An 18,427-nucleotide genomic window follows, 5' to 3' on the forward strand; every position below is an offset into this window, starting at 1 on the left:
TGTTACCGCGTCCAAGTGCTTCCTCTCTGCACTCCCACTGCCCTTCCGGCACGGCCCTCCCACAGGTGCTGGAGTGGGGCGGGAGCGGCTCCAGCCGGGCGGGTCCCGCCTGCAGGCCGCCCCCAGCCCCGCCCCTGCTGCCCGGCTGGTCTCCGGCCTCAGCTCCCTTTCCACGGTCCCTCCGCCGTGCCATGTGGGTCTCGTCTCGCTCTGCGCTGCTCCTGCTGCTCATCGGTGTCCTGCGCCATGGCGGAGCCTCAGGTGAGGGCGGTGTGAGCTGGAGCGGGGGGACGCGTGGGGCTGTGGCCGCCATTAAGCGGCCGCAGGAGCCCGACTCGTACCGGGAACTGCGGGGCTGTGCCCGGGGTCATGTCCAGCGGTAGGGGCTTGCTGTGCCTGCAGAGCCTTTTGGGGTGTCTCCGATGGGCGACCTGCTGCTGTCTGGAGGGATGAACAGGAGTGCGGAGCAAAGCTGCCTGCGGCGCTGTAGAAGCGATTCGTGGTTATCTTAATCTTTCATGCGGACAAGGAGAACCACCCTTCCCCCCGCCCCCACCCTTTCCCTCCCTATCCGCTTTTTTTTCTTTTATTTTTTTAACATCTTAATTGCTATGAATGCCATAATTTTAACTGTTTCATGGATAATTCGGAATCGTTTTAGCTGCAGGGGTGCGGTACAGCTGATGCGGCTGGTGTAGGGCTGTATTCCCCGAACAGAAAGAAGGTGGCATTCGCTACCTATGAACATGAGTTTACATGACAAAGGGAACATGGTTAAAAGGAGGTTTGGTTTTGTTTACTTGGTTTTTAACCCCCGACCACGTACAGGTGTGCATGGGTTCTCACCACCCTAATGGATGGTGAGTTGAAAACCACTGTTACTATAAAACTAAGGAGCAAAACCAAGAATTTGCAGCTTGATTCAAAAACTTTTTTGTCTGTACTGATGTAATCTGACTTTATTTGGCATGGGCTTTTTTTGTAATTTCCCTGTGTTCTTGCATGTGACTAAAATAGGAGTCCAGAGTTAAGTGTGTAATAATAAGTACAGTTTGGCAAGATTTACAGTCACTTTTTTTTCTTTTTTTCTGGTTAAATTCTTATCTGTTCAAATAAAGGAAAAAATAAAACTTCCTCTCAGAGATAAGAATCAGTCCTTTGGATCAGGGCTGATGTAAGCCTCCTCCTCTTAGTTTTGCTTTATTTTTATACTTGCTTCTAACCACAGACTCATAGAATTATTTGGGACCTTAAAGCTCATCTCATTTCAACCCCCCTGCCACAGGCATGGATACCTTCCACTAGACCAGGTTGCTCAATGCCCCACCCAACCTGGCCTTGAATGAATGAAGCTTAATTGTCCCAAAGGAGACTCTTGGGATACTTTGCAGGGCTGCAGGACAGCATTTGGAACCAGTCCCAGGTGTGGAAGGCTTCTCTCTGCCCAAGTCACATGCCCAAGATCCTAATGGAGAGCCAAGTATTCCCTGTTTCTTGCAGGATCTAAAAGCTTTGTCTGGACACCTGATGGTCACAAGCAGGTGTGGGAATGAAAGCTCAGGGTTCTTAGACCTTAATGTCCTTAAGATAACTTAAAGGATGCTAACAAGCAGTTTGTCTTCTGGACTTGATCAAAATGGGATCACGTGTTGAGTAATTTTTTTACAATACGTAAAAAGGCAAAGCAACTATGAGACTAAGCAAACTGCTCTGCCTTGAAGGAACCTGTTGCTGTTTTTCCTTGCATGATTGAGGGTGGAGGGGGAAAGTATTTCCCTTGTGAAAAGCTAATAAGCTATGTAGTTGTGTACCAGAATCTAGCTGATCATTAGGGCCTTTAAACAAGGCCACTTGCTTAATGGTTCACTGCTTTGAAATTGTCTTGTGGTTATTCAGTTGTGGACACCCACTTTGCAGGGGTGGGCTGTGCTAACTCCTAATCCTTGAAGATCCTGCCTAATTTTAAAAGTGCTGATTAGTAAAATCTTTGCATGATGGCCTGTGTTACCTCTCTGGGCTTCTGATGGGCTGCAGCTCCTCGAACTTGGTCTTTGTGCAGAAGTGTTTTATACATTGTGTTTGTTGCCTTGCGGGGAGCTCTGTCTTCCTGAGGAGTTCAGCTGGCTTTGTTTGCTACATCCAAACCAGGCTGTTCAGAAAAACTAAAGTGAATTTATAGTGTAATCAGGGCTGAGTGGTGCTTTTGTAAAGGGAGCTTATCTGGGTGAAACTTGTTTGTGCCATCTGTTTAGTCTATGCAGAGATGATACTTTAGAATGAAAAGTTCACACAAAACTCTTCCCTCACTTTTCAGGCTGTAAAGACCTCTAGCCTGGTGAACAGAATAGTCCTCTGGGATGGGAATGGTGCAGATGGTGACAAGCCACATTCTGTGATGTCATCTGCTTTAAGCATCAAGCTGTTCTAAACATGAGTCGTGGTATGAATACACAGTCAAAGTTCAGAAGTGTTCGTGCTTCTTTTGGGAGTTGGGTAGATGCTGTATTTTTGGGGGGTTCAGTAGAAAGACAGACCCTGTAGCAAGACTTTCATCATCTGGGTCTGCATGGCCTTACAGGTCTGATAGGATATGGCTCCAGGCTTTATTCTGTTACGTAACTGTATGCTAATGTTTTTCTTTCTCAAACTGGTTGTCAGTCTGAGCTTGCACATCATTAAATGTCTTCATGTGACTCCTTGTTGTTGTACTCCCTGCACTGGGAAGTTCTTCTTAGCTCCTAGAGTTTGCTTACATCAGGTTGTTTTGCGTCTCCACTGCAAGGTGCTTGGCACCCAGTAGAAATGTGTTTTCTCTGACTGCACAGAACCTCTCTGAGGGAAACATAATGTTTGAGCATGGCTCTGCAGGTGAAGACTGGTCTGTATAGGCAGCAGGGGCTATTTCTTCAGTGTTATGTGTTTCTTATGTGTTTCTTACTGGAAATTGGACTGCTAGGTGTATTCAAGAATCCTGTGTGGTTAACTGCTCTGTGGTGGTGGGGAGTGACACTTCACTATTTGAACTGGAAATGTGGTTTATTCAAAGCATCAGAGCAGCCAAGAGCTTGGCACTGAATCAGCACAATGGAAACAGTTAAAACTGGGTGTAGCCTGTTGGGGAAACTGTGTGTCACAGGGAAGGGATAACAAGTGCAGAGGCTCTGGAATTGTTTGTGTTGTTGTTTAGAGTTAGGAATAAGGACTTTTGATCTCAGAGTTCCAGGAGGTTGTATTTCTTTGCTGTCTTTACTGGTCTTGACCTTCATGTGAGAGAAGAGGTAGTGTGAGGTGACAGAATGGGCTGTTTGCTCTGTTTACCAGTTCTGGTGCTGTTTATGGAGTACTACATGCTGAGTGCTCCATGTCTGCTCTGCTGCTGCATGGTTTCAGCAATACTGACTTCCTTTCGGCATCTGTTCAGTTGATAAGCTCTGTAATAGTTTGGGTTCCTCTCATGTATCTAACCCAAAATTACTCTCATGTGCAGTGACTGTTACAGTACTTCCTCCAGGGCAAGGAAGAGAGCATAGCCTGATACCTTAGAGTGTTTCCAGACCTTCACTGTTGGAAGCGATAAAACAAGTTGGGATGCCTGGATTTTGCTCCTTTCTCTTGCTGATTTGCTGGATCAATTCTCTCACTTGTGAGATGGTGTTAACTGTGCTGCTGGTCCTGCAGACCTGTCTGGTGGGCCACCTCTGGGCAGATCAAGCTTGTCCAAAGGAGAAGGTTGCACGCTGTGGCCAGCACTATGTGGTCATTGGGGTCTCTGTGTCCACCTTCAAAGGATGTTTGACAAGACTGATCTCTCTGTGCTCTAATACTTGTCTGGTATTAGAACCAGAGAACTAGTGATAGCAATAGGCCTGGTAAATTGTGAGTTGGTTAATTTAATCAATTAGTCTTGCTCACCACCTTCCCTTTCTGTCTCAGTGCCCCAATAGTGACAAATGACAGAGATGGAGAAGGCTGGAATGGTGCTGTTGTGTGTGGCTGTGGAGCATTTGCTCTTCCAAAAACTTCTTAGAAGGTCCTGTTGCTCTGCAGTGTTTATCCTCTTCTAGGCCTGATTGGAAGTGTGGTTGAAAGGAGCCTGTGAATAGCAAGCTGAGCAAGATTTGGCTGATGTGTGTAGATGTTCTTCACCCTGAGTCTCTGCTCTTTTGCCCAGACTTTGGGATAATGTGTGTCACATGTGCTGTTCTTGGAGCAGTTATGCAAACAGTAGAGCAATATAGAACACCATACCTTAATTCACCACGCTAATTAAACTTGAGAGAGTGCCTCTGACATTTAGAGTCTCATGATCACACTGAAGTAGTGGCTGTGTGTCCTGCTGACAAATCTGTCCTTATTTACCCAGAGGCCCCTGGATATGGATACAGAGTGGAGGTGGGAAACAAGGTGGAGCAATGCAGCTTTTTTCCCTTGATGTAGATCGCACAGATAATGTGTATGGTTTCAGCTTTTTTCTGAAAAGAACATCTAAGTGTGAATGTCTTGTGGTTCAGGAAGCTCTGCTCAAGTTTTTAAAGATGAAAGAAAAATATTTTTCATGCATTGTAAACATTCACTGTAAATTTCTGAGTGTATAGATGTATAGTCTGTGCCTTCTGAATGCTTTTCTTTAGCATTCATATTGCTACTTGCTTTTGTGGTAGAACTTGAGCTAATGAGGAAAGATCTGAGGGTATCTGAATGCTGCTCAAGGGACTCTGAAGAATCAGAAACTGAAGGATACACAAAGTTTTTTTCCAGCTTTAATTTTACATTACTGTGTGAAAATTTGGTGTAGAAGCTTCTACCTTGACACAAACTGCAGATAATGGAGCAGAAAAATGGAGTATCTTTCTTTCCTCACATGTGGTTTATGAACACCCCCTATTTTAGCTTTTTTAGCTAAGGTTTTATTGGTGATGCAGTACTGGTATTAATTGAATTTTGGGAATGAGCATGTAAGGGTTGAAGTTCCTTTCCTCACTGTATATGGAGTGGAGGAGGCATAACAGCTCCCCTCTGTTAACATATCAGAAGGCAAGGAAACTGGCCAATGATGCCAGTTCTTGGCAGGAGAAAAGTAACAGGAAAACAGTTAGAGAGTACTGGGTATAGTTTCATGTAAGTAAACTGTCTTGTTTGAGCGGGGAAATGGGAGGACTGTTTACTTACCTTCCTTGTGAATGGGACCTTCCCAGTGTCATCAGCAAGTATCCCTTGGATGCTGCTGCTGGTGACTTTGTTAGGGAACTTGGCAGTATCAACCCTTTCCACCAGAGGCAACTTCATTGAGGAAGTGTGTGTGTGTTCAGGCTTGATAAGTTTTAGGTCTGTTTGTGTGCAGAGGCAGGCGGAGGAATTCAGGGAAAAGCCTGGAAGGCATTGTGCAGTCTGGCTGCAACCACCAACCAAAGAGCATCTTGTGGCTTCTGTGTGGCTGCTTCACTTTCCTCCCTTGCCATCCCCTGTCCCTGCAGCACAGGGAGAAGCCAGGCTTGCTTGCAGGACTTGAATGACAAGCCAAAGCTGATTCTCAAAGATCTTATGTCCTAGGTCATGTAGTTCTCTTTAAATTAAAATAATAGTGGATCATGGGGTTATGCTCATTCATGCTTATGTAAGAAGAAATGGTCTAGGTTGTGTCTAGGAAAAATTAGTCAGATTTTTAGGTCTAGAGATGGGGTTGCAGCAGTCCTAATGATTAAAAACCGTATGGCAGCGAAAAATGTGGAATAACTGGTAGTGAGTAAATGTATGTATGTAAACTACAGATTTGACTCTGTCTTCTGGAACTTGACTTCAGTTCCCATGGTTTGTAGGAATTCACCTGGAAAGTCTGATGGATATTGTGCAAGTTGGCTGGCTGGTACAAATATACCTGCCTGTATTTGCCAAAGATCAGACAGTCCTCAGTATCTTCTCTTACTCACTTTTTGGAGTGTAGCTGGGTGGTTGGCTGAGCTGTATCAAATCCCTACTGCTGGCAGGAAGCTCTGTCCTTGTGCTCAGGTAAGTGCCAGGCTGCAGGGCAGGTACCCTGGCTGTGCCTGTGTCTGCAGGTACAGCTCTGTGTGCTGCAGTCTCTGAAAGCTTGGTACAGCTCACAGGATGAGAGCAACACAAAGCAACATCTTACTCTGCTCCCAGCTGATTAATACTGAGCTACTGGAAACTTCCAGCAGGCTTCCCTGGTAATTGCTTCCCTCTGGACCAAAAAACCCACTGTATCTTTTTTTTTTTTTTTTTTTTTTTTTTTTTTTTTTTTTTTTTTTTTTTTGGGGGAATGCAGGTCTTCTTGAGCTCTCCTTGGGAAAATTCAGAAATGTGCTACTTAACCAGACCAATCCAGCGGAGGCTGTAATCAGGAACATCGCCAGCAATGTGACTGTGGTTATTTTGCAAGTGCATGCCCAGCGGAGTGATGTGGTGATATCCTTTGATAAGGTAAGAGTGTCACTTCTGTTAAGTGCTGCCTGTCTTTCAACAAAGGACTTGTCTCTGGTACATGTAGGACTAATGGACTGAAGCTGTATGAATAAGAAGTGTCTTTTACCTGCTTGGCTTTTAGACAATGTTACTGTAGCTTCAGAAATCCTTTCTTGTACTTATATGTCATAGCTGCTATTTTGAAAGACTGAATGCCGAAGGAATGTCAGAGCTGGCTTGAAAATGTTTCAAGGCTCTTTATTTGGTGGAAGTGGTGCTTTTTGTCATATGGCTCTACTGACTGTTATTCATCAGCTTGTCACATTAAAACCAGATCTGTGTAAGTGTTTGCCAGATGCTCCATACATGATCACTTTGGGATGTTTAGTTGTCTGCTGTTCCCATGGCTTGGATTTAACCACTGCAGCTAAGATGTGTTGTTATCCCAGCTCCTTGTCCTGAATCTAATCCTCCTTTCATAACGCATGGAGAAATTCTTCCACGTACTCCAGTGAAAGCTGCTACTTCTAGACAGCAATAAAAGCATTCCTGCTGCTGTACCCTGCATCCCAGTAATGATGAGACAAAATGAGTCAGTAAAATACTGATTTTTGTTGTTGTGCTGGGAGGGTCTCAGTGGTATTTGAACAGAACATGGACTAAGCTGAAGGTGGTAGATGGAGATCTGACACCTGCAATCCAGTTCCCCTTTCTCCACCAGCATCTTTGAAATCAGAATATACTGAGTGCCAAGAAGTATCCTGGGAAGCTTAGAAGATGAATGACCTGGAACACAAGTCACCCAGCTCAGCCATCCTTGTACTGGTGAAACAGCCAGGATTGCAGGGCTGAAACATTACTGTTACAACTGTTCAGCCTTTGCTTGCCATTGGTAGAATCCTCTGCTGCCAGTTCAGATCCTCTTTGCATTCATGGGCCTTATCAGGCCAAGGGCAGTGATGCATAAATGCAGCTGGCCTGCCTCTAGAAACATGAAGTTGAGCCAGACCTTAAAAGTCTTTCAGGTTCAATGTGTTTCCTTGCAGCTTTACCTTGGGTAACTGTGGCTGCCTTGGCCAAAGGCACTTTCCATGCTGAAAATGTGGCTGCAGGTCAACTGGTTGTTCCAGCTGTGAAATTGTGATATTGTCATTGCTGCTTATCTTTTCTCAAGAGCTCTGGTAATGGAGGGGATGGTGGTGCTGGGGATTGGGTCAGTAGCTGGCCTGGCCCCAAAAACATCTGCCATTGCTAGTGTTAAGGCAGCTGTCATACAGTCATGTCCATTCTGGTGGAGATAGGAAGGTGCTTCTGTATGCTGGTTGCCAGAACACTTCCTTGCTGCCATCTCACAACATTTTGTCAGGCATATTCCAGTCCTTTTGTATTTTTTCTAGTCAATACATTGCCAGATCTACTAGCTAGATTTTGCTGCAACTTGCTTGTAATTATCAGCTCTTTAGTAGTCCCACACTTCTCACTTGGGTTTTTTGAGCCTGAACCAGGCAGTGTGTGGTGTCAGAGCTCCCTTTTCTCACCAGCTAGGGATGTCATCCAGAGGGACCTTGACAGGCTGAGAGGTGGGCAGACCTCATATAGTTCAGCAAGGCCAAGTGCAAGGCACTACACTAGAGTGGACAATTACAAGCACAAATACATTTTGGGCAGAGCCTGATCTGTTGTAACTGGCACTGATGTGTGTGTCTGGCAGGTTTGTGGCAGGAATAGCCTCCTGTGATATTATCAAAATACAGGAATATTATCAAACTGGTAGAAATCTTCTCAAGAAGAACTACTTGTTTCTATAATTTGTTTCTGTGCAGACTCCATTGGTGAACAGCTCAGGAATTGGGGTGGATAAAGGGCTGGTGTCTATCCTTCGGCCTGAGCAGACCGTGTGCACGTGGTACCTGCGCGCCCTGGGTGCTGGCCAGGTGCTCAGCACCGCCATCTCCATTCCCTACATGGAGAAAGGTACGTGCTCAGGGCATGCCAGCTCTGCTCAGGCAAGTCATCTGTGGAATGAAGTGTTGACATTTCTGTCTTACATGGTGGAAATCTGATGGAAATACCAGAAATTCTTTTGAAATGGGCTGAAAAATGTTTTTATTGTCACTGCTGAATTGTGAGTTGTGTATAGAATGTCCTGTATGGTCTTGCCATGACTTAAGCCTTAGAATAGAAAACTGCTGTGCATGTGATTATGGAATCACTGATCTGTTTTGATTGGAAGTGGACCATAAAGATCATCCAGTTCCACCCCTCTCTGCCATGGGCAGGGACACCTTCCACTACCCCAGGTTGCTCAGGGCCCCATCCAGCCTAATATGAAGCTCAGAGCTACACACCTAGGCAGCACAGGATCTGAAAAATATTAAAACCCAAGCATCAATATCCAATCTACATCTATCTCCTTCAGCTTAAAGCCATTACCCCTTGTCCTGTCATCCCTAGGCCCTTGTAAAAATTCCCTCTCCAGCTTTCTTGTAGGCTCCCATCAGTTATCGGAAGGCTGCTGGAAAGGTCTCCCCAAAGCCTTTTCCAGTCTGAACAACCCCTTCTCTGAACTTTTGCTCATAGGAGAGGTGCTCCATCCCTCGGCTCGTCTTCATGGTCCTCCTTTGGACTAACTCTAGGAGGTCCACATCCTTCTTGTGTTGGGCTCGGGTCTTGCCAAAGCAGAGTTGAGGGGAGATCCCCCCTGCCTGGCCCTGCTGCCTACTCCTCTTTGCATGCAGGATGTTGGTGTCTGTCTGGGCTGTGAGCACATGTTGCTGGGGCATGTCAAGCTTCTCATCAGCCAACACCCCCAAGTGCTTCTCCTCAGGGCTGCACTCAATCCATTCCCCACCCAGCCGGTGTTTGTGCTTGGGATTGCCCTGAGCCATGTGCAGGACCTGGCAGGAGCTTCCATTCCAACACTTCAGTCACTGGAGTCCCCCATGTGTAGGGACCTGTCACATGCTGCAGTGAAACCCTTCTGCTGCCTACAGGGCCAGAACCTGATGATTTTCTGTGCTCAGCAAGTAGATTGTGCTTGCAAGCGTGTAACTGCAGTTATGTTCTCTGTGTTCTAGATCCTATTCCTGGGGGCTGCAATCTAGAATTTGACTTGGAAGTGGATCCAAATATTTACGTGGACTACACATTGGTTGATATAAACATCAAGTTTGCCCCTGCAAACTTGGGATATACCAGGTGTGTGGAGAACTTCAGTGCACTGAGCAAGATCTTCTGTCCTGTGTTTGGCCAAAAGGCTAAAATAAAAACCCTGCTGTAACAGCTGAACCATCCAGCTGCTGGCAGGAATCTTGTTCACTGCAACAAATGTAAATGGAGAAGAGGTACTGCATGAGGGAGATAAAGGTTGAGAGTTACATTTGAGAGTTACATCTTGTGGGGGAGGTTAGGCAACTTCAGAAATGTAAGCAATCAGTAAATACTGAATCTTTCCATTCCCTGTAACAGCTTAATTTGTTTGAGAAGCAATTGTATGTTACAGCCAGTTTTATTTCTTTCCTAGTACTAAAGCATGATAATGATAAGAGTTTTGTTTAACTTGAGATTTCAAGTTAAAAGGTGTTACTTCCTGAATGCTGCCTGGTGTCACAAGTGATAGGCAGGGAATGGGGAAGACTTCAGAACTGCATGGAAAGACGAATAGTAATGTTGAGTCTTTTGCTGTTGTGGCTTCCTGGAATTCTTGTTATGGCAATTCATAGGAAGCCTCTGTAAGTGTAAAGACAGGTACCAGCATAGCCACCACCTGTGCCAGGGTGGTTCTGTGTGATGCTGCTGTGTCCTGTGCTCACAAATACAGTCCAGCTTTGAGTTAGCTGCTGGTGTGCACCTCTAAAGAGTAGAGGCAAACCCTGTGGACAGGTAACTGCTGAAAACTAATATTAAGGTCTGGTGCCTTGTAGCTGATGTGTTTTTCATTGCAGAGGAGCAAACCCCCCCTCCTGTGATTCAGGGACTGGTCAGAGCTCCCGGTGGCGGCTGCGCTACGATGTGTACCAGTACTTCCTGCCTGAGAATGACCTGTCTGAGATGGTGCTCATGAGCCACATACGGAAAATGTCTGGGGTGCAGAGTGTCAAAGCCAATGGCATCAAGGTGAGCCCGCAGCAGTGGGTGCCGGACATGTGGCAGTGGGGCTCTCTTGTTTTCTCCTCCCCTGTGCTTATCCTCCTGGAGGGGAGATGTGAGCAAGCTCCCTTGTCCTGCTGGGGAGTGGAATGGCAGCCTTGCCTGCCTCAGAAGCCAGACCTGGGTCAGTAGGCTGGTAGGGAACCTGAACTGTGCCCTCCCTCAGGCAGGGAGAAGAAAAACAGGAGTGGGAGAATCTTCCCTCCTGTCAGAAAACACAGTAGTGCTGGAGGGAAGGGTTCTATCCTGTGAGCCTTTAACACACATATTTATTTTTCCAGATGCTTACGCTGACAGCTGATGACAAGACCAATGTGTACTTCTCCTCACTTCCTGGGCAAGGTGTGATCTACAATGTCATAGTGTGGGACCCTCTTTGGAACAGTTCTGCTGCATACATACCTGTGCATACATATGCCTGTAGTTTTGCTGACCTGGTGGATAACTGCTCTTCCCTCAGTAAGTTGGGAATTGTATGTCCTTGCCAACTCCTCTCCTCTCCTTGTGCTCCAACATGACAAATGTGCTTTAAGATTCTTTTTCCAATGTGTGCAGGAGAAATTTCAAATAATTTGTAGGACTGCAGATGCTGGATGTGAAGCTGAGGTAATAAAACACAGACTAGATTAGGCTCCAACCAGATTTTTCTAACGGTGCTGGTGCTAACAGGAATTCTGCAGGTATTTGAAAGGAGGCAGTCATCTAAAATAAGAATGAAGATAATGTCAGCAGTAGTAGAGTGACTACCAAGTCATACTGCATTGTACAAAGCAGTATAATGATGGAATTTGTGCAGAAACAGCAAAGCTGCCACTGCCATTTTGAATGCAGTAGGGACACAAGTAATTGGTAGAATTTGGTTCATAAAGTAAGATTTGTTCTCATTATTTTTTTACATACTGTGACACAAGTGACTGTTGTCAAACTTAGTGTTGTCCTATGACAACGTGAGACAAATTATCTAGGCTAAACTTCTCTAATTCAGAGCACATGGAAAACAGTTTACTTCTGCAAATAGCTTAAATATAGGTAAGAAATTTGTATAGAAGACAGAGGTGAGCTAAAATGGGATGCTGATGATCATTTTTGTTGCATGGCAAATGTATCAGAGGGAGACAAATGGTGCAGTGATTAAGCCTGTAGCTGCTGCCTGGGTCACTACTCCCATAGCATTGATATTTATAGATGACTGGATGTCTGTTTTTTTAAACCTGAACAGAGACTTTTCTGGCAAATTTATATCTGTATTATAAACTAGTTACATCTACTTACAGAAACTTCTCTTGAATAAGGAGGAAGCTCTTCATTTCTTAATCAGTCTGAAACTATTTCAATGTTCTGTTGGAGATCTTACCAAGTCAACTGTTAGTTCAGGCACTGTAGATCTGACAGAGCGGCAGCTCTCAAGTTGTCAGTAAAGTTTGTGACAGCAACCTGACCATACCTTAATCTCTTTGTTGGGACTACTAGGTGGAATGCTCTACTAAACCTACCTTTCTTCTTGTAGGTAAACTCTCTACCAAAGTATTCTTCACTGCTTTTGCTGTTCTTGGTCTTTTCACCTGCTTTTTTGGACACAGATTCTGGAAAACAGGTACTGAATATTTAATCTCATAAATCTGGTTGGAACTTCATAAATGTTACTCTGTGTAACTTAGAATGATGGTATTATTACCAAGATTCACTTGATAGTGATGCTGTGCCAGTTTGGTCTACTGCTTTGCTTTTATGGGCTCTGAGCCTTTAAGCTCAGAGCAGGAAGTTTTTGGGATGCAAAGAATAGAAACCTAGAACCAGGGTGCATGCTGGGCAATATAGCTATAAATATGTAATTTTGGACTATTTGTATTGCTTGAGGACACCCCTGTTGAGACCAAAATGTTGTCTGGCTCGCCTTATGTGAGCAGCTACGTTCCTTTCTTGTAATATGAAGATGCCTGAAGATCCACTGAAGTGGCCTGTGTATGAAGCTTGTTAAATACTTTTTCCTTCTTCTCTAGACTTATTCTTCATGGGCTTCATTGTCACAGCATTCGTCTTCTTTGTGTTCATTACCAGGATAACTGGCCTTAGTTATGACGGTGAGTAGATGTGTCAGGATATCCTGTGCTCTTCCCAAGCTCTTGTTAGGAACCTTTCAGGTACAACAGTTGTGCTGCTGGCCAGCCACAGGAAGGATAGCAAGGTGTTGCCTGGGTGCTTGAGCTCTGATTGCCATAATAGCTGAAAATGCAACGGAACAAGTGCTCATTCCAGCATCACAGTGATGTAGAATTAATTTCAGACTGGATTTAATTTCAGTATCTATCCATGGAAACTGTGGAAGTTTGCAACATACTTTTTTCCTGCTTTCACAATGCATGGACCTCTGTTTCAGATCAAATGTAGGTTTCATCTGTGAAATAGAAGTAGGTGGTTTGTGCCCAGCTTGTCAGACCAGACAAAATTAGTTCTTCCTGTCTGTCCTACCTCATAGAATTCATTTTTTTGATACATGTGCAGTAGCATTCCAGCCCCACCACCCCCACCTTTCAGCAGTGCATCCCCAGCTGCAGGCTGGCATCTGAGTGAAGTGCATGAAGCACATTCTGATACTTTTTTTACCTCATGCAAACTCACTGAAAAAAGCCAAACATGCATGTAAATAAAGCTGCTGAACATGTTACTGCATGAACTGAAGTTTCCAGAGTGCTGGAATTTTCTCGTCTCTCTTTCAGTACGTCTTATTTTGACAGCAGTTGCTGGAATCATTGGAGGCCTGCTCTTGGTTGTGAGCTGGTGGAGATTTGGCTCTGTCCTGCTCAGCATGTTTGTTATTGGACTTGTGTTGGGATTTCTCTTCTCATCAACACTCTTCTTTACTCCCCTAGGTAAGCACTGTAATCATGTGCTTGGTGAGTGCTGTGTTCCTGCAGTGCTGCAGGCACACTGCAAGGCTCAAGAGTGAATGGCACTCTCTGGTTTATCTTATTGGGATGTTTAATGTTCCCTTTCCAGTGCTGGGAGGAATAGAGATGTACCTGAAAGCTTCTTCAGCTGTGTTGTAATTGAAAGTACTTGGGGAAAAGGGTACTGATTGTTTTGCAGAGAACTTGGTGATTCTTCCTACTTAAACTGTGTGCTATGTCTGTAACACCAGCTCTGCTCCAGGCATGCACTTGTTCTCTTGTTCTCTGTCCAGAACAAATCCCAGTAGAAAATCTACAGTCTAATTTGAAGGCTTCAGGCATAAAGGCCTTAGACAAATTGCTTAAAAGCCAATAAGCCTGCTGAGCTGGAGTCCCTCTGGGACATCAGAGCATCAGCTATTGTAATTTTCAGTCTCAAAACTTCTCTTTTTGAAGTCCTTTGGTGGGACAGGTTTTTATTCTCCAGTCATCTGTATTTGACTTAAGCCATGATTCTGTGGTAATCCATGCAGTCCCTGGTTGCTCTTCATTAAAGTGGAACCGTGACTCAGCTGGAGGTCAGCTTATCCCCTCTGGTGAATCCACAGGCCTTAGAAGGCAGGGGAAGCAAAGAAGGGTTTGAGTGATTTAATTTTCCTAAAGCCAAGAAGAATTTGCTGCCTAGTGGTGTGGTGATGGCTACATTTGCACCATACTCTGGAGTCTGATGCAGATTTTTAGTTTGGAAACCCACAGAGGCAACAAAACAGCTTCTTATTGGGCAGCAGTACTCTGGTACTTTTAATTCTTATGAGGTGAGGAACGTGTACCTTGTCAAAAATCATTGTTCCATGGACAAGATCTGCTGTTCCAGCACAGAGTACAGGACTTGGGCTCAACTAGGACAGTTTTTCTGTTCTTCATTAACTGTTCCAATGCATCTTAAACAGTCAGGATTTTAGCTCAAAAGCTGGGCTTTTCAACAGTGTACTCCAGGTATTTCTGAATGTACAGAATTTTGGGGGGAAAAAGCTGACCCCCAAACACTTCAAAAAAGGAAATGTTTCCCACACTGCTGAATGTGGTGTCTTGGCAGGAGACTACAGGGTCTTCCGTGATGATGTGGTGTTCTGGGTGACCTTTACTTGTGTAGCCTTGATGATTCCAGTGCTTTTTGTTGGCTGCCCAAGAATTGTAAGTAACTCTGCTGTCACCTCAGAAGGAGGGAGGGAGAAGGGGCGGATCAGACTTCTTAATGCAAAATGTTGTCCCATGGAATAGGTACAGAAAACTTAGCACAGCTTTGTGAAGCTCTGCACAGGGCCAGTTGCAGCCAGTTCCTGTTTAACCCCACTTGTGCTAAATGGTCCAGAAGCAAAGAAATAACTTATTTTGCACACAGCATCCACTGAAACCAGCATTTAATTGACTTGTGCTATCTTATCAGCTTAGATGGATAATAGGTGTGTGCAGCTGATTTATCACAGAAGAGCTGATAAAACTTACAAAATACTTGTCCAGTCCAGAGAAGCCATAGCTGCCCCATCCCAGGCAGTGTCCAAGGCCAGATTGGACAGGGGTTGGAGCAACCTGGGGCAGTGGAAGGTGCCTCCATGACAGGGGGTTGGAACTGGATAGGCTTTCAGGTCCTTTTCAATCCAGGTCATTCCATCATTCTATGAGTGTACTGTCTTAGGGAGGTGGGGAATAAAGAGTGTTCATCAGTCTCCTAAAGCTGTGGTTTTTCTCCCCGTCTAGCTGAATATCTTGGCTTCTGGAATAGTGGGCTCTTACACGGTGGTCCTGGCCATTGCTTGTTATGTCTACACAAGCCTTGCTTACATCACCTTAGACCTGCTCAGAAGGGTCCTCAACAATTATTTCAGCAGAGCTTACACCAATGTGCCTTTTCAAAGGAATGGTGAGTCCTCCTGAGACTTATTCTCCTTTTAAGGAGGAATCACTGCCTCTTTGGTTCTGTTGTAAACAGTAGAGTGAGGGCAGGAAGGGGATGGAAGGAGAACACAGTACAGTGTGAGATTTAACATCCACATGAGAAATTTTAGTCCTTCAAAAGCAGTTCTGAGTAGACTCAAAGGCAGGAACCTTCCTGCAGGTGTTATGACAAAGGCCCTTGTGAAAAGTGCTGCTCAGACTTGTGCTGGCAGCTTGCTGAGGAGTGGGCAGTCAAAGGCCTAATACAGTGAAGAGACTCTTCCCAAATGACTGTGTGTCCTGGCCTCCACATGGAGTCACTCTGGGCATGTGAGGATACTTCATTCCCATCTGTCACAAAACTAGTTCAGTGTTTGTGCTTGGGAAAGCAAGGAATGTTTTGCTTTGCTACAGGAATCTATTTCTGTTTTTCCAGACTTCATCATCCTGTCAGTGTGGGCAATGCTGGGCCTCAGCGGGGTCACTGTGCAGCTCCGCCGGGAGAGGAGTGAGGTGCCCTTCCCACCACATCCCTATCTCAGCTGGAAGAGGGAAAGAGAGCGTAGAAGCACCAATGTCTTAGACCCCAGCCATCATATCCCTCCCCTGAGAGAGAGGATCCACAACAAGTTGCTGCATATCAAAGAGTTCTTCCAGAAAGACCAACCAGCTGGGGAGAGAACTCCACTGCTTCTGTAACTTGCCAAATAACAGGTGGGAATGGAGAGGGAGGATCTGGGAATGGTGAGATGATTACCAGCAACCAGCCAGCGGTGCAGGATTTACCACTGCTAATTTGTCCTGCTGAATAAGAGATTGCTGCTTGGCCAGCTTGACAGAGCAGTTCACTATCCAGTACACTACGTACTGTTTGTGACTCTTCTGTGGCACACTCTGCCTGCTGCAACCTGCTTGTGTCCAGCTGCAGAATCCTGTACTTATAGCCAAGGACAGGCATTGATCCTGTGGGGTCTACTTTGCTGTTTAGGTATGTGGAATATCAAACAGGCCTTGGAAAGCAACCTGCTGATTGTTCCTTGCACGTAGAAATGTCTTCTGAGGCAGTGCCCAACTTGCTCCCAAGGGTAGACAGCCTGTCCAGCTGTGAGGGGAGGGACAGGTACTGGACATACAAGGAGTTCTTCCAGCAGGAACTGAGCATCTCCTTCTAACAGGTACAAAATGTGTGGCTGCAGACACTGGTTTCCAAGAAGTGTTACTAAACCTTGCAAGCCAAACTGAGTGACTTGAATTGAAACTGCACCGAGTTAACTGTTGTACGTGTGCACTGTAGGGCTTGGGAACAGGGACTGATCTGAGACTTTTTCCTTTGCTTTTGGGTGGCTTTGTAGCAAGTCATCTGGTCTCTGTGCAGAGATGGCTGCTAAGAGAACACAAGAGATTTGTCTCCTGTTTGCTTTCTGAACAGCCTGTGTCTTCTTTCTGCTCTGGAATAGTATCTTTTTTGATGGTGCTGTCATGAAAGAACTTTTGTAAATGAGCTCCTTGTAGCCAATTGCTATTTGTTTCCCCCTGGAATTGGCTGAAACACTAATTATTTATTTTTAATCATCTTTTAATTTTGCCTTTAAGGGGTGAAAACAGCATTCAGCTAGCAAGATACTGACCAGGAACCTTGCTGACTGTGTTCCTTACCTATTTGAATTGCATCTGCCCAAAGCAGAATGTAGTATAAAAACAGATGAGGGACCAGTTTAATGTGGTGGCTTTATGCTCTTCCTCAAAAAAAAATCCCAAGAGCCATTTTCAAAATGGCAGCTAGAGCAATGTGTTTTTGGCTCATCCCAAAAAGACCTGATGGTGTTTTACCTGAGCTTCTCTCTTGTCTTGGTGTCCAGTGGGGGTCTGTCATGCACTGAAGGGTGACTCATGTCTCACATGCTGTACCTTGACACAGGGTTATGGTGACTCTTCCTCCTTCTCCCTGTGTCAACCTTCAGTGAGGGCAGCCAAGTGCACAGTCCTGTCTGTGTGAGGTGAATGGCTGCTCAGGTGCCTGCATGGAGCCTCCACGAGGGACTTCCCCAGGGGTGGAAGCTTAAGCTGTCAGCCCCCCCTTTAAATTTGTGGTAGGAAATCTGTAGAAAACAGCTCTTTCTGAGGAAACTGGCAAAATAACTTTTTCTGGGAGTTTTGTTAGAAGTTAAAACACTCTTGCATAGACAGGAATGAATGACTTTGAAATGGCTTTCTTTAAGGAGTGAGAGCTCAAAGACAGTGTCTGAGATGACTGAATCCTTCTGATGTTTAGAGACAAATCCCATCCTTGCTTGGAGCTGGACCATCTGCCTCTAACAACAAAGCAAGGCTGAAATCCTGCGGTTTGGGTCTGATTTCCCTGTGCTGTTATGTGGCACATGGGGTAAACAAGGAGCTCTTCCCTCGGTCTCTGCCCGTCCTCCTTGCACTCATCCTGAGCATGTCTCTGCCATGTGTCGTGGCAGGCAGCAAACCCTTCTGTGGTATAGAAATGCTCCTAAACATGTTTACCTTGGTGAGTTTTTATAACTGCTGTGATTAACATTGTGCAAGAAACAAGTTTAATTTTCTATATCTTTTATAATAAAGATGTCTTTTCAAAAAATATTGAAACTAAAGGGGTCTCTTTGAATTCAATGATGCTTTTACAGTTTAGCCTCTGCCTTTGATCTTGTATGGAGAGTTTGCTTTGAAAAATTTCTTCTGGCCAAGGGCTGAGGGTGGGGGAGCTTGGCTGGCATTGCAGTGACACCCAGAGGCTGAGAGTGTGGCATGTGCTCTGTGCAGCCACTGAGGAAAGTGCTTGGTCCAGAGAGGCTTTTTGAGACCTTTGTCAGATGAGGCACTGGAGAACAAAGAAATGGTTGTCATCCCCTTCTTGCCTGAAAACTGGTCTGCAAGATCACATAGGAATCTTCTAGCAGAAGTGGGCTTTGAACTCTTTTTCTGAGATCCTGACTTGGAGATTGTATTTCCTTTTTTTGGTTCTGCCAAGCAATGGTTCAGGAATTGTCTTCCATAGTCCCTAAGCC

General features: G+C 45.2%; 1 protein-coding gene across 1 annotated transcript; it reads left to right on the forward strand.

The window, feature by feature from the left end:
- Positions 1-23: 23 nt before the first annotated feature.
- TM7SF3 (transmembrane 7 superfamily member 3) lies at positions 24-18,013 on the forward strand. Its single transcript, XM_064420734.1, has 12 exons — positions 24-261; positions 6,287-6,441; positions 8,247-8,397; positions 9,501-9,621; positions 10,368-10,539; positions 10,854-11,031; positions 12,080-12,166; positions 12,573-12,653; positions 13,290-13,442; positions 14,557-14,654; positions 15,219-15,381; positions 15,832-18,013. The coding sequence occupies exons 1-12, from the start codon at positions 192-194 to the stop codon at positions 16,092-16,094; spliced, it is 1,692 nt and encodes a 563-aa protein (XP_064276804.1). The 5' UTR covers positions 24-191; the 3' UTR covers positions 16,095-18,013.
- Positions 18,014-18,427: the final 414 nt, after the last annotated feature.

This window comes from Passer domesticus, chromosome 5 (assembly GCF_036417665.1).
Source record: "Passer domesticus isolate bPasDom1 chromosome 5, bPasDom1.hap1, whole genome shotgun sequence".
In the NCBI taxonomy this organism is placed as follows: Eukaryota; Metazoa; Chordata; class Aves; order Passeriformes; family Passeridae; genus Passer; species Passer domesticus.